This window comes from Strix aluco, chromosome Z (assembly GCF_031877795.1).
Source record: "Strix aluco isolate bStrAlu1 chromosome Z, bStrAlu1.hap1, whole genome shotgun sequence".
NCBI classification, from domain to species: Eukaryota; Metazoa; Chordata; class Aves; order Strigiformes; family Strigidae; genus Strix; species Strix aluco.
The window spans coordinates 7,929,821-7,955,056 of record NC_133971.1 but is presented as its reverse complement, the minus strand read 5'-3'; the positions used below and the strand labels follow the sequence as shown (position 1 = coordinate 7,955,056).

The 25,236-nt window shown below is 42.0% G+C and overlaps 2 protein-coding genes across 2 annotated transcripts in view; one reads left to right on the top strand and one right to left on the bottom strand.

Moving 5' to 3' along the window:
* Positions 1-2,238: 2,238 nt before the first annotated feature.
* DHFR (dihydrofolate reductase) lies at positions 2,239-24,948 on the bottom strand. The gene is made up of 6 exons (XM_074813810.1): positions 24,731-24,948; positions 24,221-24,270; positions 21,386-21,491; positions 20,362-20,488; positions 6,084-6,199; positions 2,239-4,112 (listed from the first exon to the last, which is right to left on the bottom strand). The coding sequence occupies exons 1-6, from the start codon at positions 24,814-24,816 to the stop codon at positions 4,025-4,027; spliced, it is 573 nt and encodes a 190-aa protein (XP_074669911.1). The 5' UTR covers positions 24,817-24,948; the 3' UTR covers positions 2,239-4,024.
* An 18-nt stretch (positions 24,949-24,966) lies between these two features.
* MSH3 (mutS homolog 3) overlaps positions 24,967-25,236 on the top strand; it is a 115,381-nt gene continuing 115,111 nt past the window's right edge. The window contains exon 1 of the mRNA XM_074813809.1: positions 24,967-25,187. Within this exon, the coding sequence (XP_074669910.1) occupies positions 25,077-25,187 (111 nt within the window). The 5' untranslated portion in view covers positions 24,967-25,076. The remainder of the gene's footprint in view (positions 25,188-25,236) is intronic.

Below are 25,236 nucleotides of genomic sequence, written 5' to 3'. Positions count from 1 at the left end.
TCTGGTCAGCTTACCCTGACTTGGTAGGCTTCATTCCTACAATGCCCTCCTGGGCAAGCAGAGACAGTTAATGCACTACTGAATAATGAGGGAAGTATCCCCTAGTTTCATACTTAACCAAGCTTTGTCACCACATTTGTCACCTCTAGTCACCTCATTTTCTGCACTGATTAACAATCAACCCTTCCCACAGCTTCTCCCCTCTCCAAATCAGCTGCTGCCTGCTCATATCTTCCTCTTCTGTCAGCATAGCTTTCAAACTACTCAGAATTAGTTTGGGTTTCGGTATAAGCCTTTGGCAAATTAGCTGTAGTCTGATGAAGGCAACATGGTTGTCTGGTCCCAATTAAGATCTCTTGTCAAACGGTCCTGATGGTCTCCTTAGATAACATGCATAAGCTAATCACTGTCATTTCCCCCTTCCTGTTTTCCCCCTGGTGTTCTGTATATATACTAATAATACCCTGTTTGCTAAATTAGGAAACTTGTATTATTTAGAGTGTACCTTTCTTCCCCATGGATTACTCTCCATGGCAGAGATTTGTTGTTGGAATGTTCCCAATTCTGTCCTTGAATACACCGTGGCTGTAACGCTACTGGTGAGCTACTGCAAACATCAGCTTTCCACTGCCAAATGGATATTGCTGTCCACTGTCAGTTAAGAGAGATAATGAGTAATAGACAAGCAACAGAGACATTAATGGTTTGTTTTTCACCCCTTATGCAGATCCTCTGGTTTTAGCTATCTTGTTAAAACTAGTATTATCCTTAAAAATTAAATTTTTAATCTGTTTAGAACACTTTGTTCCTGGGAAAGCATGAATGAGGGGGATTAAATTATATCTGTACTATACTTTTCTTGGTGATTGGTAATTATGTTGTCACTCATGATGCTATTCATTGCACTTAGCTGCATGGAACTGGGGAAAAACATGACATTTCCCCCTGTACTAGACATAATGAGAATCTATGGCTTTTCACAGAATCATACATCAGTGAGGTACGGGAGTAAACAAACGTGGGAAAGTTGTATTTGGAGCAAAGGGGTGGTTTTTTTCAAGCCATAGTATAAAATATTTATATTTCCCTTGGGAAATATAAATGGGGAGGTAAAAGGTGCAATGGCCAATTCAGGTGAACAGCAAACACTTATTTTGTATCTGTTGCTTTTTCAATGAACCTGTCACCCAGCGAAGCACTGCTTTTGAAAAAGGCCCCATACAAACTCCATCTACTATCTCTGGCCTTTAGAACAAGAGAGCAACCATTTTTCTTGTTGCAGCTCTGAGGCATCTTTAAAAGGGTGGAGACTTAAAAACCATGCAAAGTAACCATCTTCTGGAAATAACACACCTGTCAGCAGAGTCTTTGTATGTGCTCCCTGAACACACAAACTTACACCCTTCTGCCTATCCGTCGTGAAACAGTAAGCATCTAACCTTGTGGGGCTGGTAGGTCTGTCATTAGGATGAACACACTTCTTTTGGACCCAGCTTCACTGCAATCAAATGCATTTTCCTAGTTTCTTGATTGGAAAGTGTATGGCATATTGGAAAGCTCTGGCGCAAAAGATGCTGTCCAAATACAGTGCTTTTATTAAAACAAAACCTCAAACAAACACAAATGCATCTTTTTGGCAGAGTGGCATACTGAAGGAACTGCATCATTAATATGTTCTGAGAAGTTTTAAGTAGGAAACTGCTGTTATTTCAGAAGTTCTTATTTCCACGAATCATAAATTGATTTAATTTGTTGTAAAATTTGACAAATGGAACATTTAAGTCTGGAGAGGACCATGTCAGTCCCCGAAGAGACAAAGTAACTATCTATGTTCCCAGTAGGCTTGCTTACATCCCAGTCCTTTGCAACCACTGTGGTTCTACAAAACATTTTGGCCTCTGTGAACAGTACCTCCTGCAATGTATGCCTAGGTAGAAATTTTCTAACATACGTCCACATCACTATCACAGTGTAATCCAACATCGCATGAAGTCTTCGCTTCTACTTTTAACAAAAGCCAGTTGCCATAAACCGCAGTACTCTGCAGACTAGCTGTGAAGAGCTTTCAACAGTGACCTGTTTTTTGATACTACCTGGTACATATTAAACGCTTTTGGGAGCTTATTTTCTCTTGTCAGGGTCACTGTGACTTATATTTTGAAAAAAAGTATCATCCCCCTGGTAACAGTCTTTTTCCTTTCCTTTCACAAGATGTTGGCAAATGAAAACTCAGGAGACTTCTTGCTGTATTATGCAAGCATTTAACTTTGTTGTTTTAATTTTATTGACTGATGTAAACTCAGCACACATGGGCCAAGAAGATCAACTAAGGAAAGTACTTACATTTTTAAGAATGCAGAAAGAGCACAGAGAAAACTGAGACAACCCAGAACAGATGCTGCAAAAATTACCTTTTTATCAGCTAAATGTTGTAAATTGCCATGGAAAATTCAAGAGGTGTTCATAGCAGATACTCTCAGTGTTTTCCTCTTATCAAAGAGGTTTGCTTTTTCAAAAGCAAGCAAAATCAAGGTTTAATCTTCTCTTAGAAAACTGGGGGCTGTTACACTCCTCTCCACAGTTATAACCTGTGTAAAGCCTGCCGATGGCCAGTGCTGCCCTCCCCGACGTTAGGACTGGGCCCCAGTGTGACACGAAAGGACGAGCATTATTACCTGAATCTCCCACAATACTGCTTCACAAGATGATGCTTTTAAAATGCTTTGGGTAAACAGTCAGCAAAGTTTTGAGGGTAAGGTTATTTATTTTTTTTCTTCTTTTTTTAACTCGTCTGGTCTCAGGCTGATCTGCAAAGAAAGGGAGGCAGAGCTCCCTCCTTGTAGGCCACCACTCTCAGGGTGGCAGCTGCAGCACGAGGAAGCACTGATGGGGACAGTACGACCCAGCTCCTCTCCATGACACTTCGTATATGGAGCCCTCTGCTGTCTGACCAACTGCCCACAGCCAGAACATACCAACAGACTAGTATTACTGGTCATGTTGTGATCATACTGGCCATAACAACCTTCAGTCAACACGTGGCATTGTATTCCATTAGAATCAGTGTTACTGTAGTATCAATATATTGCTCACTACTTTTAGGGAATAGCAATGCAAAACATTATTATACTAGCTATGCTTAATGAAAGAGGAAACAGGACCCCACTATCTGCTTATAATCCGTATCTGTATGTGACACAGAATATTCAAAATCACACCAAAATTAACACTCTGCATCTGCACTGATAACATTTAGAAGGGACATAAGAACCCAGATTCTGTTAAGAAAGCAATGCTTATGTTCCTATACTGCAAAATAGCCATGGTTAAACTGACACAGCAAATTTTTATAAGAGCAGCACGCCCTTACACAGGTGTGAAGTTATTGGAAATGTTAAAACTTCTTTATCATTCAGATTAATTTGTAAGTCAGTGTTTTCAGCCAAAAGGCTTGAAGAAGGCTGCGTACCCAGGATGGTCAAGATGATGAGAAGACTTCCATGAAGGATCAATGTACCCCTCAATAGCTGCCTGAGGCTTCCAGTCTCCGTTTCTCTTCTTATGCTTGCTTACCTTTTCCTCTACATCAGTATGTTTTAAAGATTGTTACAAATGTATATACCATTCTGGTCAAACTCAGGAGTTTTGATGCTTTCTCAGTGTTGGACATTTTGAATCAGGAGATACCTGAAACCTTTGTTTAGGTAGAAAGGTTGTGATGCCTTTCATTACTCATGGAATTGTTAGGGATGTCGCCATCGATTGTAAAGATCAATGCAAGGTCTCATGCAACCTTAGTTGCAATATTTCTTAGAGCTACCTCTTTCATGCTGCTGACCACCCTCACATTTCCACTGCAGGGTATATATTCAGAATATGGGGTATGTTATTTGGAATCATTCACTACTGAGGCATTGTTACTATCAAGCAGGATTTTCTTGCAATAATTTAATATACATTTGCACTCAGTAAGACTTCATGTTTTAAAATGCCTGCCCTTACACAGAAGTACAGAAAGCCTCATTTATTGTGCCAAGACAGCTTTTTCATACACTTCAAATTTGTACTGGATGCCATTCTCTTCTTGGACATCAGCAGGGACACCTGGGTACCTGGAGAGAGGGTAGAACAAAAAGCAAAAGTCAACAAGAAGATAAAAATATCATTATAAGCCACCTGTAATTTATCCAATCAATTAGAGAGCTGTTTGAAAAAAGAGATGAAAATAACATCCTTACAACAGGTGTACTAAATATAAACTATTTTTAGGAATCATATCAACTACTATCAGCAACCTGTACACACATCTTTTTGAATTAAGAAAGCATACTCTGATGCAAAAAAATCCCCACCTTTCTGGCTTAATCAAAAAACCCCAACATTTTTATGAAAGCCTCCAACATGTTATTTAAAATGTCTGCAAAGGGGTTTTTTGCTTTGCTTTTCCTCAGATGATTTAGAGGAAATGCTAAGGTGAAGGTTTCTCACAAGTCTACAACAGCTTCTTAAAGTAACTGATTGCCACCATGCAAAGTGTTGCTCTATGTCCTGGTTTAACCAGGATAGGGTTAAGTTTCCCCAGCAGTGGGGGGAGGGAGCTCTAGCCGGGTTATTCAGATACCATGCCTGTGTGCCTGTGGCACATCCTGGCACAGGAGCGCGGGGCGCGTGGTTTTATACATCTGGTCCTCTCACTGCTGTATTGGTAGATATTTTGCTCTGTTCATTGTTATCACTGTTATTGTTGCTGTTTGTTGTGTTGCTGTTGCTCTGTTGTATTAAACCTTTCCTTATCTCAGTCTCGGGGCTTTGTATTTCATTCCCTTTGTGGGGGAGGGGCAGCGGCCGTGTGGTCTCAGACCCCAGCAGGGGCTAAACCATCACTCTATATTCCAGATTTACTAAAACTGTTTTTGTTAATGGAGACTTTCAAAAACCTGTTCAGCTCCCTGTGACAGAATAAGGATTTTGTATGAGTAACATTGATTTTGAGGGAGAAATTTTAAATTTTATCCACTACATTTGACACTCTCAGGTTTCCACTTAGTGAGGGAATTATATGCTATTTTATAAACTCATGTTTTAAGGCCAAATTCTGATTTCAGTACACTGGCCAAAGCCAATGTATACCTGAGAAACAGTCAAGAGGGAGAGAGAGAAGCTTTGGGTCAGACATCAGGATACTGAAGTGAGCTGATGACATGGCACAGCACGGTTCAGAACATGTTAGAGCTGACAAGGGTGATTCATTGTCCCCACTGACCTTGTTTGTCTCTCCCACATACTTCTTTCCTGCCCCTACCTCTCCTCCCCACTTCAGTGCTAATCCATTCCTGTGCCCCATGCAGAGAGCTTGACTTGCTGTAATTTCTAATTCCTCCACTGCTGGTCCATAACAGCTGGGAACCAAAACGAGAGTAGTAGGAAGAGGAAGGGGTCCTTTCCTTGCTGGTTCTTGAGGCAGACGTTTGAATTTTTGCCACCTCCCTACTGTCTGTTGGATGTAATCTCATTGGAGAGGACATAAAAGTATGACTGGGATAGGACAAGGATAACATAGAAGATACCACAGTGAATGGCAGAAACTTACAGTTCAATACTTGTTCCTACTAAGTTTGTTAGGAAGAAGTAATTTTCTCAAGAGAAAGGAATAACCTTAGAAATCTATAAAGGCTCAACCCTCCCCGCTCAAACCCATTTAATTTGTCTTTGGCAATTTATCAAAGACATTCAGAGGCTAAATACCATTGACTAACAACATATTGAGAGTTATAGAGCTTAGTAAATATTTGAGTAATTCTAAAATGAGAAACAGTAAGAAAATTATTTTTCAAGCAAACCAACAAATACAATTCTTTACTGTAAAGATTATGGGAAGGCTGAAGAACACAGCAACTTCCAACAACCCCTCTGTGCCGAGTGTGGTGCAATTCCAGGTTCTAAGTAAAATATGTCTCTGGGGAAAAATAGAGTGAAAAGCACCTCTAACTCAAAACCAAACATGACTTTGACCCTTACACATTCAAACTAGATTATTAAATCTTCCATCTGAACATAAGACTAGTATGTAGCTTGATACTTACTCCGTGAGAAGTTTGTAGTCTTTGTTGTCAATTTCCGGAAAAAATGTGTCACTTTCAAATTCCTGCAGAATTCTTGTCACAAACAATCGATGATTCATTGGCTTCTCCATCGCTGCCTTTAAAAACAATTAAAATTGAGATGTTACCTGTAAAACAGCTCAATCATGCATGAATTAGTGTTGTTTATTAAAATTTTTAGTATTCTTATTTTACAACACTATTTGAAGTCGATAAGATAATATCAAGTATAAGTTCTTATTAGGACCACTAGTTTTCTCCACCAACTCTCCAAATTCTTGTTCTGCCTGCACCAGCCATCACCATGGCAGCATTCCAAAAGAACCAAGAGATAAGAGTCTTACTTCCTACTTGTACATTGCACACCAAATATGTTATCTAAAACTCAAACTCAGTTACTATATTTATATATTACAGGATTTAAGCAAAGCAGTGAAAATTGAAATCTAAATCTCCTCTTTTGGACTCGTCCCAAGAGCACTTCCTAAAGAGATAATTTCATCTTGTGCCAGTTACCCTGTTAAGTGGCAGCTATACCTACTCTCAAAACTTGGGGCTTCTGACTGAAATTAAGAAAAAATTATGAGTAGTCCTGTGAGAAAAGAGTAGTATGGCTTAGTCTCAACGAGTAATTTCTGAATCATACCTCTTTGAAAGACAGGAAGCTTGAAGTGGTGGGGGAGGCCCACACCTCAAGGTAATTTGTTCCAATGTTTAATGAATATCACTGCTAAGGATGTATATTGTATTTTTAGTCTGCATTACTTTGCAATTCCAGTGATCAAATTAGCTGTCAGTTTAACTTCATAGTTTGATCTCTGGATTATGGCAAAGTGATAATATGCATTTAAAGTTACATAACTTTAACAACAGCAATGAAGTTTCCAAGCTTCTTGGATGAAAAAGTTTTGAAGACGCCTGTTCGGTGAGTTCCTCACTAACAAATTCATACAAACTCAGGAGTTAAAAAAAGATGTTTTGTCTCTGATCAGACTGAAAAGTCACCTCTTCCAGACTTTCTTGGCATTAAAATAACCCATTAAAAGCTATACTGGTGCCTGGTTACAACATATTTTTGAAAAGCTTACAGCTGTTTCTCTCCTTCCCTTAAATTGGCAATGAGCAATGCTCTTTGTTAAAGGTGATTCACCATGCAGCATGCTATTAGGTACTACTTTGACAAGTACAGGAACCAAGTAATAGCAAATGTAACCCAATAAAATTAATTGGTATCGCTGCTGAAAAGTTAGTTTCTAGAAAAGCTGCTCTATTACTAGAGAATGACTTGAAATGGAAGGGGTAAGTCACAGCACACCAGCATCCAAAAGCACCGAGCTAGTGTTCATCCAGTTTGTATATAAGACACTTTTTCTTTCTTTAAATAAGGATGGGAGGTAAAAGGAGAAACATATACCTGCAGAATGACAGAAGAATAATCTGCTTCACAAATAAAAACATACAGTGTCCTCTAAACAGATACTTTTGTTTTGTAGTAGAAGAATAAATCAACTTCCTGTCCAGCTCTATGGGAATTCAGCTTCAGCAAGAACGCTGTACCCACAGGACAGGTCAGGGAAGAGCATATGGAGATACTGCAAAGAAAGCTGAACTTAGCATGAAGGGGACCAGAGGGTGACCTCCATTCTCAATAAATGGTTGCATTACTTGAGTAAACCAACCAGCTGTATAAATATTTGTCCTCAAGTTAGTAAAAAAAGTGCAAATGCTTCCTGAGTTAGCCAGACCAGCTCTGGGGTCTGCCTGTCTACATGGCCCATGAATACTAAACAACAAACAAAAACAACTTGGAGAAGAGCAACAGGCTTGAGTTGGTTTCAACCCACATACTTCTTTTTAGCAGCTGAGAATGCCCCGTGTCATGACAGTGAGCATATTACAGCAACGGGCAAGGAGAAACACATTTGTTAAAGTGGTTTGAATTTATATTTTGGTTGCTCTACCCTGCTACGTGTAATTTTCACCTGTATTGGCATTTAAGTGCATAGTTGAAGCGCACCATAAGCTGACATCCTGACCTGGCTTTGGCCTGTCCCCATGGCCCTGTCTAGTCATCCCAGGGCTACGTCTGACTCTAGTTACCTTCACGGGGCCCGATCCTGCCACATGAACCTGCCTCAGCACCACAAGCCCTGGCTGGTGAGGGCCCTGTCAGGCCAGCCAGGTTACTGCCCATGGGTCCCAGCTCCCATCCCTTTGGGAGCACCTGGTTCTCCATGTTCCCTGACAGTAAATTCAGAAAATGTCAGATAAGTAAATTTTGTATCAAACATGAAACCTTCCACCTGTGACGTCTCTAAAGGAACCTGTTCAGAAAGAACTGTACTCTGACACCGCCTCTGCAAACTACTGCTATGGAACTGGCAGGATGGGGAAGGAGCTTTATCACAACTCTGACATTTTCATGAGGATTAAAGTAGTTCCTCACTGACATTCAATTCACTCTTGCACTGTTCAGCCCAATCCATCAGTTTCACCACCTTTTTTGGTACAGAAAACAAGTTAGGGGATGTATAGTGCTGATTTGATAGAATGTTGACATACTCTGAATTTAATCATGGAAATACGCATTATGTATATTTACTCTAAGGAACAGAATAGGGTGTATATGACTTTGTTTTAATGTAACATATACATAATACGAAAGTATAGCTGTAAATCATCTTGAATATTTAAACAGAATGTGCAATAACTAAATATATTTCTAGTGACCAGCACAATAGTTAGTACAATATTCAATAGACAAATAATTTCCAATAAGTAGGAGATCAGTGCTGCCTTTTTTAGGTTTGCATATTTTGTAAATGTGAGGATAACACACGTGATGGAAAAGATAGATAGTAGGAGAGGACTTGTTGGAAATAATTGTATCACAGCAAGAGGAAAAGATTTTGAAACAAAATGATGATGTCTCTGAGCTCATGCTTCTGTAAATTTGAAAAATCTGCCTCCTCACTCCATGGTCATTACATTCCTCTCACTCCATTGCCACGCTGGGTCTCAAAGTCATTCTTGGTACAATTTTAATTTATTATGTTTTTCCCTCTTACTCCACTCAGTTATCCTTGAACTGTATTTGTAGCTGCACTGGTTTCCCTCAGGAGGTGCATATGTGTTTGCTCTCCACACAGGCTCACCTCCTTGTGTAGCAGCTACTGAACCCTTTAAGATATTACTGCCTGATGCAATAGGGAAAAGCAATGCTGATTTTTGGTTCACATTAAAGCACAGCCTATGAAAACTGTGGCTGTTGAGCTCTCAGAAACACCAGAATCACTCCTCAAGCAGAGATGACTTTCCACAAGAGGGAGGACAGGAGAGCTGAGGTGTCAGGATCCCTCCTGTTGTCCCATGTACCTCCATATGTGGTTCAGTATGTGAACAACAGTCCTTTATTATTCACAGGTACCTTCATAACCCTGTGAAGATTTTAGCATACCCTCATCTTTTTGCTCACTTCCAAGAAATCCTTGCCAGTCCTGCCTCTGAAGCATACAGCAAAAAGGAGATGACCTAAGGATCATCTTCCCCATAATTTCCAGCTGCATTGGACTGACAGCCATAGAAGATTAGATTATGTCTGCACGTGCAGGACCATTACCTTGAATTAGTTTCTCTTTGTAGAACACGAGTTAAAACAGCCCTGAAGCTCTGCAACAAAGAATAGCTGTGTATTACAAGTATTTTCAGAAGCATTATATGGAAACCTAATGTTTTATAGATCTAATCACCAAACCACTGTAAACTAGTGGGCATAGCAACCAGCTGCTGTAGAAGGAACCAATTATTTCTAGTCATTTAAAAATTCACAAGTTTTAGTATACACACACACACTCCTCCTGCTTTCTCATCTTCTACTAATTACATAAGTAAAACAGCCTAAGTAACTATGTGAGGCACTTATTTTTCAAGTGTCTTTCTAGACGACATTGACAATCCAAACAAAATAGGAGAACACTATGAAAGAGAAAATCTCAAAATAAACAGTGGGTTTATTTGCATTATGTTTTTCAACCCTTTAATTGTATTGGATCATATAGGCAAACTGCATTTTGAAGCCACAGAGTATTAAAAAATATATTTTATACATTAAAAAAAATCTAACAGCTGGAGATCTCACAAAGTTCTAGATCTTACCTAAGTAAAAGGACTTGCCTAATTTAAACTTCGGCTATTAGGAGAGTTGCGGTGATAAACAGGAGACTCAATACTTTCAAAAATCCTTTCTTCCCACACCGCTAGGGCTCAGCTTAGTGAGGTAGGTAACAGCCCTTCCTTCCCAAGACACTAAGGCTAAGCCTAGTGAAGGAGACACTGTGGTAGCTCCCACCATGAGTTCTCTGCCAGGGACAAAAGCAAGTTCAACAGAATTCTTCTACAACCTTTACTGAAAAGCCTACCCATTTTGCCCTTGTAGAAACAGATACACTTTAGTCACTACACTTTTCTGTGTGTTAGTCTTAAAGGAGGGTCTTTTAAATCTTTTCCTCTATGATCTCTGCAAGCATCTTTGAAAAAGAACTTGAAAAGCAACAACCTTTCACAGACACATGATTTGTGTCTGCAACTGACTCATATATTAACCTTTTTTAGTCATTATTTTTTCCCAGAGGAATGTCAAATCAATACATTTGTTCACAAGAATGAGCACACAAAAAGCTTGTTTAGGAGTAATAGCAATATTACCACGTTCCTTCCACACAAAAATCCTCTGACTTTAATTTGAAGACTATACTGGAAAAGCTGGATATGTCCCTCTGAAGTCTGTGAAAGTATTAAGATGCTAAATTTCAGAAAATTCTTAAACTTTTAAAAGAAATTATTAGTTAATCCACTAGTCCATTGCTAATACCATAGTTTTGTTTCCTCTAATTTTACTCATAACTAGGTAAGAGCAAGAAGTATTGGCCACTGCAGGCATGAATACAATAGTAATGGATTTATTTTTACAAAACATAAATCTCTATGGGATGTCAGTGCTGTCACCTGTAATGCTGTGACCCTGCCACTGGATATTAGGGAATCGCACTAAAAATGCTCAAACCATTTCTCAAAAAAACCCTAGAGGTCATAGGAATACAGGAAAATTGTCTTCCTGTTCTCATCTTTTTGTTCAGACAACTACACAAAGCTACACAACTAGACACAGGAAAATTCTCCCGTAAAGAAGGATTCTGCAACTTTACAGTAATGAAGTAAGACAGTTACATTTGCATATACACCAGGAAGACAGTAACCTTCCTTGGAAACAACTGCTGGGGACCATAAACATGCATAATCGAGTAACATTATCATGAGCTTGGTGGAACAGGGAAAAAACATATGGTCAGTGCAACCACGACAACCTTCAGTCTTCACTTTACACAAGGTAATGTTAACAGCTTCCAAATATGTTAATAGGATTAAGCCATACTACTTAGTTCACTCTAAAACAGAACTAGTGGAGAAGCCAATGCAGTGCTCAGCTTTTTGCACTGGTTGCTCCCAGAGCACAATAGAGCTGTGCGCCTGCAGTGTGACGTCCTCCAAGTCAACAGCATCACGCAGCTCAGAGGAGCCCGCTCTTTGTGAGCGCCGTTCGAAGGGAGCAGCAGCACTACAACCTGCAAGAGGGGAGCACCCAGCATGGGAAAATGAGCTGCTGGTACAGCTCCCTTGTAAGTGGATTTCAGTCCTCGGTCACATCTCAGACTGAATGCAACACTTCAGAAACATGGTAACATAGGTGTTAGTCTCTCTTCCAATAGGTACGCAGCTTAAAATCATTCCAATAGGTACGAAGCTCAAATCCACTTTATCTTATATGCAGGCAAGGTAGCAAAATTACTAATACCTTTTATAGTTTACAAGAAGTTCAGACATACTAAAATGTAATCTTCAAAATGTATATTTTAATATATTAGTATTAGCTAGTAAAATTTTGGCAGGCTTGAAAAAAATCACAATAAAACTAGTGTCTCAAATTGTTAATAGTGAAGTGATCCTTATGGTACAGCAAAGATTCGAAGCTTAGCAAATGTGGCATTCACAACCCACTCAGGGCATTCAGAACCCAGTGAAGCTTATATGCTTAGTCAAGAAACTAAGAGGGTAATTAATCATCTGCTAGAGACCTGCTGCACTAAATATGAATAGCAACTTCATAATTCAATAATTTTGAAGAATGAAAGGGGGTAGATTACCAAACACAATATGTCAAATACTAATACATAGGAAGACACCTGAGCATGAATATTAGATAAAATTTTCCCTTGGAGATTACTGGAAATTTAATTTTCCAGCTCAAGCCTCTTTGTTGAAGAATTTCCCCAAACACTATTTATCACCAGCATCTATTCTCTGTTATGGCCAGCCTAGATATTAACTAAACAGCAAAACCAACAGAACTTCTTATGAAAGAAGTTTTTGTTCTGTTATGAAATTACAAGTTTCTTCTCCAAATTTAATACATGAATACAATTCTGTACTTCAGCAATGTGACCTTGAGTGTCATTGTTTGCTTCTGTAGCATTGAGAAAGCAACAAGCTGAGTAGGAACGTATAAATTAGAAAAGACAATTTTAAATGTTGGAAATACTGTAGGAAAAACTGTTTTATCAAGGCAAAAACCTGTTTGACATATAGCCTGTTTTGGTGCTACTAAAGAGGCCTTGGTTATGAGGACCTGAGTCATAAATTATTTTTTTTTTTTTTAAAGTTTTGTTGCTATTTTTTTTCCCTCTCCACTGGTAGGTTCACTGGTGGGGATTTGTGCTTGGTTATTTTTACAAAGCAAGATTTATATTAAATGCTCTACAAACAACATATCATAAGGCCATACCATCCACATAAGTAAATCTACACCTGGTTGGGTTTTTTGTTTGTTTGCTTGTTTTAAAGTCCCTGTTTAATATTTGGGGATGTGCTGGACTTACAGTTCCTATTCCTAGTAAAATCTGAATGTTGTTTTTAACCAGTTTAAAACACACAATTTAAATCCAGTTAAAAGAGACTGATATAATTTATACTGAGCAGATCCCTTAGGATCTCTAGGTAGTGCTATTTTTCAGTCAAAGCCAAGATCTGAATCTCTCAATTAAGAGACAATACCTCCATAGAGTAAATCTACATTAGTGTCTTCACTCAGAACAGAAATGTGGTTTTGAAATAAATCTTCCAATTGTCCCCATTCACCGTGACTTAGTTGTACTGGGGAGCAATCGGATTAAACCAAGCCAGATAATCTGCTCCAGGAACATGTCTGATAAGTTTTAACCACTAATAGGGACTGAAGGGCCAGAACCAGTGAGTGATTCACCACAAGTCTTCCAGCACACAACAAGCACTCATGAGCCAGCAGACGGCTCTCAAAACATCAAGTGCTCACGCAAAATCATGGAGTGCCTCTCATGACGCATAACAGCTTCATAATTGCTGTGACCTACTGGCCATTGCTGGGCTGCTACATTCCTCGTTCCTCATCCATACAATCAATAGCAACATCAGTTCCTTCTGGAACTCAGGAGATCCAGAACAGTCCAGAAGATCTGGTATGGTGTCACACTGAGATCCAAAGAAATCATAGAATCATAGAATGGTTTGGGTTGGAAGGGGCCTTAAAGATCATCTAGTTCCAACCCCCCTGCCACGGGCAGAGACACTTTCCAGGTTGCTCAAAGCCCCGTCCAACCTGGCCTTGAACCCTTCCAGGGAGGGGGCAGCCACAGCTTCTTTGGGCAACCTGTGCCAGGGCCTCACCACCCTCACAGGAAAGATTTTCTTCCTTATATTTAATGTAAACCTACCCTCTTGCAGTTTAAAACCGTTACCCCTCATCCTATCCCTACATTCCCTGATCAAGAGTCCCTCCCCATCTTTCCTGTAGCCCCTTTAAAGTACTGAAAGGCCACTCTAAGCCTTCTCTTCTCCAGGCTGAACACCCCCAACTCTCTCAGCCTGTCCTCACAGGGGAGGTGCTCCAGTCCCCGGATCACCTTTGTGGCCTCCTCTGGACCTACTTGAGCAGGCCCGTGTCCTTCTGATGTTGGTGCCCCCAGAGCTGGACACAGCACTGCAGGGGGGTCTCAAAAGAGTGGAATAGAGGGGGAGAATCCCCTCCCTCAACGCGCTGGCCACACTTCTCTTGATGCAGCACATCGGTTGCCCTTCTGGGCTGCGAGCACACACTGCTGGCTTGTGTTGCACTTCTCGTCAACCACCACTCCCAATTCCTTCTCCTCAGGGCTGCTCTCAATATATTCTCTGTCCAGCCTGTATTTGTGCTTGCAAACCTGTGCTGTGAGAAGTCCAAAAGCTTCCCTGGAGGCAACAGTAATACCTTGTGGCTATTATCAGGAGATTACAAACCTGATGAGATGACCAGTGTCAAGTCAATTCAAGAACATGAAGGCTACATGAGGTTTTTGAACCCTCAGCAGACTGTGGGAGCTGTTTTCATCTTTTCTGCTCTCACTTCCTAATACCAATACTCTACTCAGCTCTCCCTATCCCCACCAAAACGCCTACAATTTCTAGCTGCTCTGCCTTTTCCTATTGTAGAGGTCAAGGCCCAGAAGAGACAGTTTCCCAGAGTATGCTGCTGAACACGCGTGAATGAAAACCTACAGGAGGACTTGGATGGCCACCCTATTCAGAGCTCACCTTTCTCCGTTCTTCACAGGACTTGAGGCAGCTTATGCCAATACTCCCACCACCCTGGAGAGAACTGTGTCCTTGAGAACCTAGAGGCAGTGGGCAAGATGGCCATAAGCAATAGACAGCTGCACTGTGTCCTTATAAATGTTCAGAGACTGTCAGGCTTGCTCCTCGGTCCTCTGCAGTCCTATGAGGAAGAGGCTGTAAACAGCAGCAGTCCCTTGCCTCCATCCCATTCCTTTCCTCTCTGTTGCTGAGGGTAGCACCCTGTTCTGAAATACCATCCTGGAGTGCATGGTCTGGCACCTTTGTTTGCCTCAGTTCTTAAGAGGCTGGGCAGGGCACAGCAGCCATCTGTACTTGAGATTGAGAGACAAGCTGGACACCCATGTCCTGAAGAGGACCCTTCTGCACTCAGGCAGCTGGATGCTCCACCGTGGCACAACTCTCCAGATAAGCCAGGCTTGTGTTTCAACATGGTATCTGGGCAGGGCAGCATGAGACAGACAGGATGCAGTATTTCAGATAAGGTGGGCGTTCAAACACCTTGAATGACCCTGTGCTGAAAGAAGGTGCCAGCATCCCTTTTCAGTCGGAGGTTCTTTGGAAACCTCCTGAAACATGTATGAATCTGTCTGAGTTCATGAGCCACCCTTGGTAACCCTTCAGGCTTGCTGCCCTGGATCTAGAACCCAGCTGGGATGTGGGTGCTGCCCAGAGCACCTACTAAGGGTGTTGGAAACCAAAGCAAAGGCCTGGAAGACTGTGCACATGATCCCTCCTCATTGCTCAGTGACAACCCTGATCACAGTGGACCCCCCTATCCCAAACTGATTCACTGATCAGAAGTTGTTAAGGTTAGGAGCTGTGTTAAAAGGCTCCACAGGACAAGTCACCCTCTTGAATAATGATATGGACTCTGGAAGTGTCTGGCAATAGCAGTAGCTATTTGAAGTAGCTCTTGACAGATGGCCTCAGCTGTGTGCCCTCACATTCAATACATTCTGCATTTTCTTCTAAATTTCCAGGATGTCACCAGCCTGGACTTAACCCCTGTGCCAAGGACTGCAGATCAGCTAGGGCAGAGCAGCTACAGTGAAGATTCCAAGAATGCCATTATTCCCCACTCATCCTTCAAGACATCCACACCAGCCCGTGACAGGCTGTCAAAGCAGCCCGCCCAAAGTAAGTGCAATGGGTGCATGCGTGAGCTTGTTGTTCCCTTTTGTAGTGATCCTGACTGAAAGATCACTCTACATTAAGGAGTTAGTGATCCACATAACAATTAACCTGAATAGACCCAGGCCTGTACTGTGCTGTGCATATTCCTTGGCCACAGGATAAGCCTAGCCAGAGAACTGTAACAGAGGAGCCTGCAGGCAGCTCCCACTTGGTACAGACAACTATACCACCTGCGTGTCCTTATCTGAAAGAGCAGCAGGAAGTTCTCATGTGAACATCCTTTCTGTTTGACAGCAGAAATGATGAATAGACTTGTTTTCTTGTAAGAAAGTCCTGTAACAGCTTGAATGACAAAAATAGGGTAGTGCTTTCTACAGACAGAGCCCACGCAGTATGTTGCACATGGCTTGGAGGCTCGTTCAGTGCCACACAACTTGAAGATCCCAACATTTACAGGGATGTAAGATTACTTATACTAGTCTGTCCTTCTTTAAAGTGTTAGGTCTAGTAAGCAGCATTTTAAATGACATTGTACAGAGTCTGGGTGCTCTTCTTACTTGGAGCATAATGGACTAGCTCCTCCTGGTGCAAAACAGCTCTCTAGTGCACTGCTGCGTGGCCACGCTCAGATGCAGAAGAGGTTTACTCACAGCAGGCGTGGTAGTGTTAACTTGTAAATGAGCAGGAGGAGACAGGTACAAGATCAGGAATAGAAAAGGGTTGATGGTGGTTGGGATCATCTGCAGGAAGCAGATGAAAAGTATGGTGCTTTCCAGAGTGGGCTGCTCTCCTCATCAATGTCTGCCCTCATAAAGCTCTACCTGGTTTGAAAGATCCAAACTTTGGGTTAAACTCCCCAAAGCGCTAAAAGTGGAAACATCACGTCCTCAGCACTACCTAATGCACCTACCTGCTGAAGTAGTTACAGACACTTCCTCCATCACAGGCTTGTACTAATACACAATCAGTTCTAAACCTTTGCGCCATACAAATTAGTAAGATCAAAATAATGCTTTAAAAGCAAATACCTACAACTACTGAATAAAATTATTCACTTCAATTACCAATTGCTATTTTACTTCCCACACATTTCTACATGGTATAATGGAGATATTCCTGTAATCCTTTGTGAATCTTTAATACAGGCACTAGAAATACTACCTGCAGTTTTGGTAGAGGTGTATGGTTTCCATCAAACCCTTTTAATTAAGACCACAAAGCTAGTTTGAATTCAGGAATCTGTATGAAACTGTTGGATTTCTCCCTAATGAATTAAATATTCCTTTGAAACGTCCTGAGTAGATGCCTGAAAGGGGGAAAACAGTTGAAATTTCAAGTCATACTCCCTTATGCTGATCAGCACAAATATATTGCAAAAGTACTCTTGATCATAACTGCCTATTTATAATCTAAGTATTGGCAAGTAATAGTCTAAAAAATGGCATTGTCTTCTACCAAATATCAGCAGACAGTGGAAAAATAGTTAAGTTAGAAGTCTACAACACCGATGCTCCTGGAAGAACATGCAAAAATAATCACTCTCTGCAGCACTAGATCAGTATGTTGCCATTGCACAGAAAGGTTGAATGCTTCTGATCACACTAAGCATCCTGCAAGATTACAGGCAGAAGCCAAATCCAGTCTCTTGCTCATGCTGGGCAATTACACGCAATCTGAAGAGAATACGTCTCCAGAAATAAACTTGTTACTTACTGCCTGGAAGCAGGCATGTAGTTTACCTTGACTTCATTAAGGCCTTTGACACCGTTTCCTACAGCATTCTCCTGGCAAAACTGGCTGCTCGAGGCTTGGATGGGCACACGCTTTGCTGGGTAAAAAACTGTCTGGATGGCCGGGCCTAAAGAGTTGTGGTGAATGGAGTTAAATCCGGTTGGCGGACGGTCACGAGTGGTGTCCCCCAGGGCTTGGTTTTGGGGCCACTCCTGTTTAACATCTTTATTGATGATCTAGATGAGGGGATCGAGTGCACCCTCAGTAAGTTTGCAGATGACACCAAGTTGGGTGGGAGTGTTGATCTGCTCGAGGGTAGGGAGGCTCTGCAGAGAGACCTGGACAGGCTGGAGCGATGGGCTAAGGCCAACTGGATGAGCTTCAATAAGGCCAAATGCTGGGTGCTGCAGTTCGGCCACAACAACCCCCAGCAGTGCTACAGGCTTGGGGAGGAGTGGCTGGAGAGCTGTCAGAGGGACCTGGGGGGTGTTGACTGACAGCCGGCTGAACATGAGCCAGCAGTGTGCCCAGGTGGCCAAGAAGGCCAATGGCATCCTGGATTGTATCAGAAATAGCGTGGCCAGCAGGGACAGGGAAGGGATCTTACCCCTGTACTCGGCACTGGTGAGGCTGCACCTCAATTACTGTGTTCAGTTTTGGGCCCCTCACTACAAAAAGGACATTGAATGACTCGAGCGTGTCCAGAGAAGGGCAACAAAGCTGGTGCAGGGTCTGGAGCACATGTCATACGACGGGCGGCTGAGGGAACTGGGGCTGTTTAGTCTGGAGAAGAGGAGGCTGAGGGGAGACCTCATTGCCCTCTACAACTACCTGAAAGGAGGTTGCAGAGAGCTGGGGATGAGTCTCTTTAACCAAGTAATGAGCGATAAGACAAGAGGGAATGGCCTCAAGTTGCACCAGGGAAGGTTTAGAGTAGATATTAGGAAGTATTTCTTTCCAGAACAGGCTGTTAGGCATTGGAATGGGCTGCCCAGGGAGGTGGTGGAATCCCCATCCCTGGAGGTATTTAAGAGTCAGGTTGACATAGCGCTGAGGGATATGGTGTAGTTGAGAACTGTCAATGTTAGGTTAATGGTTGGACTAGATGATCTTCAAGGTCTTTTCCAACCTAGACAATTCTGTCATTCTGTGATTCTGTGATTTTAGTGGCTGAGAGTGAAGGACAGGTTACTCCTGTATGATAATAGCTGATTATAGACTGAATGTATTTGGACATCAAATATGTGTTGGACTTCACCACACACAAAAGTGTTTATAAAACATTAAAAAACAAAGAGGAATAGAAGTGTTTTACAGGTTATTTGCATATGTCTCTTATTTTTCTTACAACCTTAGCAATATCTAACTACTTTACTTTTTTTACTGTAAAAGATGCATTCCCTAAGACACAGGGAAGAGCTTCATGAAAGGCACAAACTGCAAAGGCAAGAAATATACAAAGCGTATTATCATCCCTAATGTGCTACCAGGAGCATGATCACATTTTCATCACACACCTGAAGTCCAAGAGCCAAACAAGAAGTGGAGTGTATTTCCCAGCATACCTGTAATGACTAAAGGTCAGCAGAACTGTTTCCTTCACTATAAAAAAAAATTGCTTTCCAATTCTTAATTAAGATTTTTTTTATCAGAAGAATGCTTACTGCTGTTTTTATTCCATATTCTCCTGATTTGATATGAACAAAACTAGGGTTGATGACCATAATCTTTTGTGTGGTACTGTCTGACAATAAATACAAATTATATGAGAACTTAAAAAAGAAGACAAAATCAACTGAGAGTTCAAAGCCAGAACCCTGACTGTAGGGGCTGAAAGGACGACTCTAGGGATGTGGGTGGAGGCACGGAGAGTTGACTAAACTTTACGTGTGTGTAAATGGAAAATGAGAGGAAGGATTTGGGGCAAGAGAGAAAGATGGCTGAGGAAATACAGGGTGACAAGACAGGTTTTACTCTAGACCTTCACACTGCACAGCTATTATCTTAGTTAAGGACAGGAAGAATATTGCACTTGTGGGAAACAGGACAGTTTATACAGGGCTGTCTGTGCAAAGATGGTCCTGAAAATAAAGTCACACATGCTGTTCTCTTGGAACCTAAACAAGCACCTGAATACTGAAACACCCTAGACACTAAGAGAAACCCAGGGAGTGGGAACAGTAAAGACGTTTGGTTGCTGGACGGGAAAACAGAGTGAGTGCTACTTTTTGCTGTTTGATTTATCTCCCTTTATTGCTGACACCATCACCTGCCAGCTTGCTCTAAATCCTCTTCCTTTACCTGTATAAAGTGTCATACTCTGGCTAAAAATTCTGGACCATTTTTCCTTTTTTTACCACATCCTCTGCAGAATCAGTACTACCTCAGTAAAATAAACATAACAATATGGGTTTTGGTTGAAAAACCTAGCAATTTGTGTATTTAAGAAAAGATCTCAAAAGCACAATGACTGTATGACACTGGATCATTAGCAAGAGCAACATCTGGTTACATGGACAGGTATTTTAAACTTTTGAGTTGAAATCTTACTCTCCAAGACTTGTTCTGTTGGAATCACTGGAATTTGCTGGGTCATGTGAAGAAAACAGGACTTCTTAACATGGAAGTAATAGGAACTCGAGCCACCCTCATCCCATCACAGAGTATGAGTAATTTAGGAGTACTCTAAATGTACCTTGTAAACCGAAGTGCCTCCGACGACCCAAACCATGTCTACTTTACTTTTTAACTCTGGTGAATCCAAAAGAGCTAAAGCATCATCCAGACTTCTGGAAAGATAATGTGCTCCTTGTGGGGTTTCCCTAGAAAAAGCAAAGTTTTATTATTAAATAGTTAAAGAACCATTCAACATGATAACCAATACAATCTAGACATACAATGTGTTTTGCTGAATTCACAAATAACTAAATGTTTCACATAAGTTAATTATTTTGAAATATCTGTAATTACTAAACTATGTTAGAATTCTCATCTGACTCCAGGATTGTCTAACAAATCACAGTTTAATCATAACTGTGACTTAAGAGGCATTATAAATTACAGATCTGAAATTTTATATCATGTTTTTTAAAAAGCGTAACTGAGAATTTTAGATACCTATAAAATTAAATATAGACTTTTACTTGAATTCTAGAACATTAGTATTTCATTCAATAAAACTGGTCAGAAAACCCCTATCCCCCACTCCACTACATATTCAGCCCCAAAGCTACCACCATCCTCCAAAGCGATAAACCACCATAAGTGGACATTTTTGTTTAAGAATATTTGGATGACTTCTCAAGAGGAGAGCTCTGAAAAAGGACTGTTATTTTCCCTTAAATTCTAATAAAAATAAACTTCAAAAAATGGATGAAGAGCCACCAATCAAACCAGGAACTAGAGAAATATAGTTTAATACATGAGTCAGAAAGACTGCTGACAACTGTCAGATGGTTTGTGTGTAGAGCTAGGAGTAGTATTTATTATGCAAAGTAATGACAATCATCTTGTGAATTAATTAAAAAATAAAAGAAATAAAAATAATAATTAAAAAATTAAAGATAAAGTAGTGATATCACTCAGAACCAATAGGAGAGATGCTTCCTAACCAGATATCAAAAATGTTACATTTAGAACACTTTATGATGTATTGCTACACACATTTTTAGGTGCAGACTTTTTGTTTCTTTTACAGGCCTATTATTCATCATACATACTTGAGCTCCCTGCTGAGCACTATATTAATTCTGCCTTTTAGAGGACGATTCTTCTCAGGAATGGAGAACCAGGTTTTTTTACCCATTATCAGTGCATTCTGTTTACCTGGGTAAGAGAGAAAACACTTATTTAAAGGGTATTTTTGCTCTGTCACAAATTTGTTTTGCTTGTTTAGTGACACTGCTGGACTTTCCCTCCCAAACTCCATTTCAGCAGTTAACAGAATACAAGCTTAGGCCCCGATTCTCAAATTAGTCACATGCAGAGAAGAACAAGCTCGTGGCCTCAACAACTTGTCAAGCAGTTGACACCAAAGTAGTCTTATGGACACCTATAAACTTATAATTGAAAGAAGATCAAAAAAGACATGTCACTGCCCATTACATGCATTATACATACATTGGCTCTGCTATAATTATGCAGCCAAATTAATCTCTGTGTGTGAGACCAGCTCACACCCTCAAGAGTCCTCTTAGTGTCAAAATAACATAATTGTTCTCTGTATAAATCCGAGCAGTATACAGTAATCAACTTCTGTGTTTGCATGTTTTATCATTCCAGTTATACAATCAAGAATAATTGCCAGCTCTGAGTGTTATTTAAGAAAAAAAAAAGCCAGGTAAAAGGATAACTTTTAGCAGAAGAACCACACAAATTAAATCCAAAGCAGAAGTGCAACAGGTGTTCTGTCATATTCTAGGATTCACCCATAAGTATAATTTCTGACCAAACCCGAACATTCATAACTTGATTATCTCTTATACATACCCTGCTAAGAAGAGGGCTTCTCTTTATGAGCAAATGGAGTTGTCAGAGAAATAAACAGAGGTTGAGACTCACAAAAGGTAACAGGAAGTTTTTTAAAGTGCTGCACAGTGGGAGAGATTTTAGAGAAAAGAAAACAATATTTGTTCACAGCTATCCTCCCTGCTTCTTGATCTGAGAGAGGCTGGATCTACTAGATCACATCAGAGAACTGATGCTCCAGTTCTTTGTTAGCAGTGTTTAAAGACCCTTCTCCTGCCGATAAGCTTCATCAGCAATTTTCCAAGAGGCATCCTGCAGTGTCTGTTTAGATACGTTAGCACAGACCACTGGGACCACTGCTGTAGGAAATGCACGTGTTCTGAAAAATCTATGTATTTTCTTACTAAAGATTCACACTGGGATACCTACACAGTCAGAACAAAGATTTGTCTAGAGCAATAGCTAATTTACAGCAGTGGTCAGTGCAGGTATGCAACCAGACTAAAAGCAAGATCAGGTGAGGCTTCTCCACTGTATTCTTCCTACTTTGAAAAATCTCATGACTTTTTTGAGCCAATGGTGATATCCCTGCTGTGAAGATTTATGGCAACATAGCCAATTAAGAAGCAACTTAACTGCCTAGCATTTAAGGTCATAGCTTATCAAAAGATGTGCAGGCAGGATGGAGCAAAATTTTTCCTTTAAACTGTATTTAAAACATTTTTTTGATTACGGGTTTTTTGTGCCAGGTAGGATGCAACTTGCAGACATAAAAAAAGATTTACAATTGTGTTCTGCCTTTTTTGTACCTAAGGTTGCTATGGGCTGAATCAGATCTCCAAAACATAAGTAAAATCCTTCATTTAAGACTGCTGCAAAATGAGATTAGGCATTCCTCATGGAATATGGAACAGACCTCCAAATCAGAGTATGTAACAGGTCACTTCATTAAAACAAAGGCACACGTTAGGATGCCCTGAAGTTTTAGCAAACAAGTGAGTTTTGCTAGACAGCAGTTTTAACAGAAGCATGAAAAAAACCCCACAGGAAAGAGAGTGTCCATGTTAGCAAACAGAGAAGCAGCAGAAATGTGAGGATAAACCTGTTGTCTCTCATGGCTCTGATTCCACCAGACACAGTGAGGTCCTATGCCTCCTTTCCCAATGCCTCCATGCACCTCGTACTAGCAGTCCCCACAGACACCCAGTAGCCTAGTCTACTGGGTTAGAGAATTAAAACTGTAAGGAAATGTCAAACCAGCACTAAGGTCAGTGTGAAAGAGGAATGGGTGCAATGCGGCAAGACTTGTCTCTTCTGGGAGCGATAAGTACCCAGTCAGAACAAATTAGCTGTTTTCATCTTTTGCATTCCTATCTCTTTGTGCTGATTTTCACCCCACAATAACTGGTTTTATCTCACCTAATCGATAGTCTATATTACTTTGCTGCAAAGGTCTCACTGGGCCTGAACATTACTGCTGCCTATTACCAGTATGGCTGCATATCACTGTGTACAGATATAGTGCATACGTTTGCAGTACTGTTGCTGTGTCAGTATGGTGAGGGTTGTCTGGCGTATTGGGATGGCTCAGCACTCAGAAAATCAAGCAAAATTACTGTCACAAGGGTCAGAGGGGTGGAACAAATGGCCAAGGCTGAGCTACAGCAAACAAGTTAGATAAGCTAATACAGCCTGAAAAAACCCTCTGCTAATTTATCAGCATATAAAAACCTTTCCATTTTTAACTTATTCAGGGTTGGAATTGTAGGTAAAGACAGGTAGGTGAAGTTTCTACCCTGCTGGGTAAACAGGACTTTGAAATTCTTTTTATTTACAAATCACCTGCAGCCCTAAAACATCTGACTCATCTCCAGTTTCACCATCTATCCAAAACTATCTGCAGATGACATATTTACAAAGGGCTAAAATACTTGTGAGGCAGTGGAAGAGGGGGAAGGGCAGGCTGTTTGCAGAAGCAGGACTTTTAAGTCAGGGAAAAGTAAATTTACCAGTCTTTTCCATGACTTATATCACACAGACTAATGTTACTAAGTAGAGGCACACCTCGGGAACGAGTACATTGTTACCTTCCACACGGGATGTACTAGTCATTCTTTGGAAGTACTTGTACTCATTCCTGGCAAGAGAACAAGAAGAGCATTACAACGTTGTTCAAGAATAAGGTACATTTCTCTAATTGGAAAAAGAAACATAAAACGCAAGTGCCAGTGTCCGGAGAGGAGAGGCTGGTCGGGGCCCGGCCTGCTGCCATGCCTGAAGTGAGACCTTTGGCCTCGGCTTTTCCTCCATGCGAGAGAACCCGCAGCCGGGAGCTGCCGACGGGCCTCCCCGAGCCCCTCGGGGCTCGCCAGCACGGCCCGGCAGCCATTGCCCCGGCCGCGGTCCCGCCAACCGCCAAGCCGGGCACTTTTTCCCGCCCTGTCGCGCATCGCCTCTCCCGACTACAGCTCCCAGCGTGCAACGCGCGGCTCGGCAGCGCCCGCCTGCGGGAGCGCGCCGCGCTGCACGCCGGGAGCTGTAGTTCGTCCACCCGCCCGCCCGCCCCAGCGGGCAGACCCCCGCTAGACCCGCGGTACCTCAGCGGCGGCCAGGGCAGGCTGCCGTCCTTCCCGATGCCCATGTTCTGGCACACGGCCACGATGGAGTTGAGCGAGCGCACCATGACGCCCACCGCCGCACCGGGCTTCGGTACGAGCGAGCGCGCAGCAGCGGGGCGGGGCGGCGTGAGGGGGGGGTGGCGGTAGCGGCGGCGGCGACAGCAGCAGCGGGGCTCTCCCGGCCGTGGGCGGGAGGTTGGCGGGAGCGCAGCGCACCAGCGGGCAGAGGCGCTTCCCCTGCGGCCCCGCCCCGCGCCCGCCCCTCGCATCCGGCAAGGAAGGTGGTGCCGGCGACCGCGACCTCGGCCTGGGGGCTGCCATCGCCATGCTGCGGGGGCGGCGGCGGGAACGCGGCGGCGGGGGGCAGCAGCTGGTGCTGAGCAGGTTCTTCGGAGCGGCGGGGAGCGGCGGGGAGCAGGGTGCCGCCCAGCAGACGGTGCGCCCGGGGCGGTGGCGGCGGTTGGGGCTCGCTCAGAGCGCCCGGA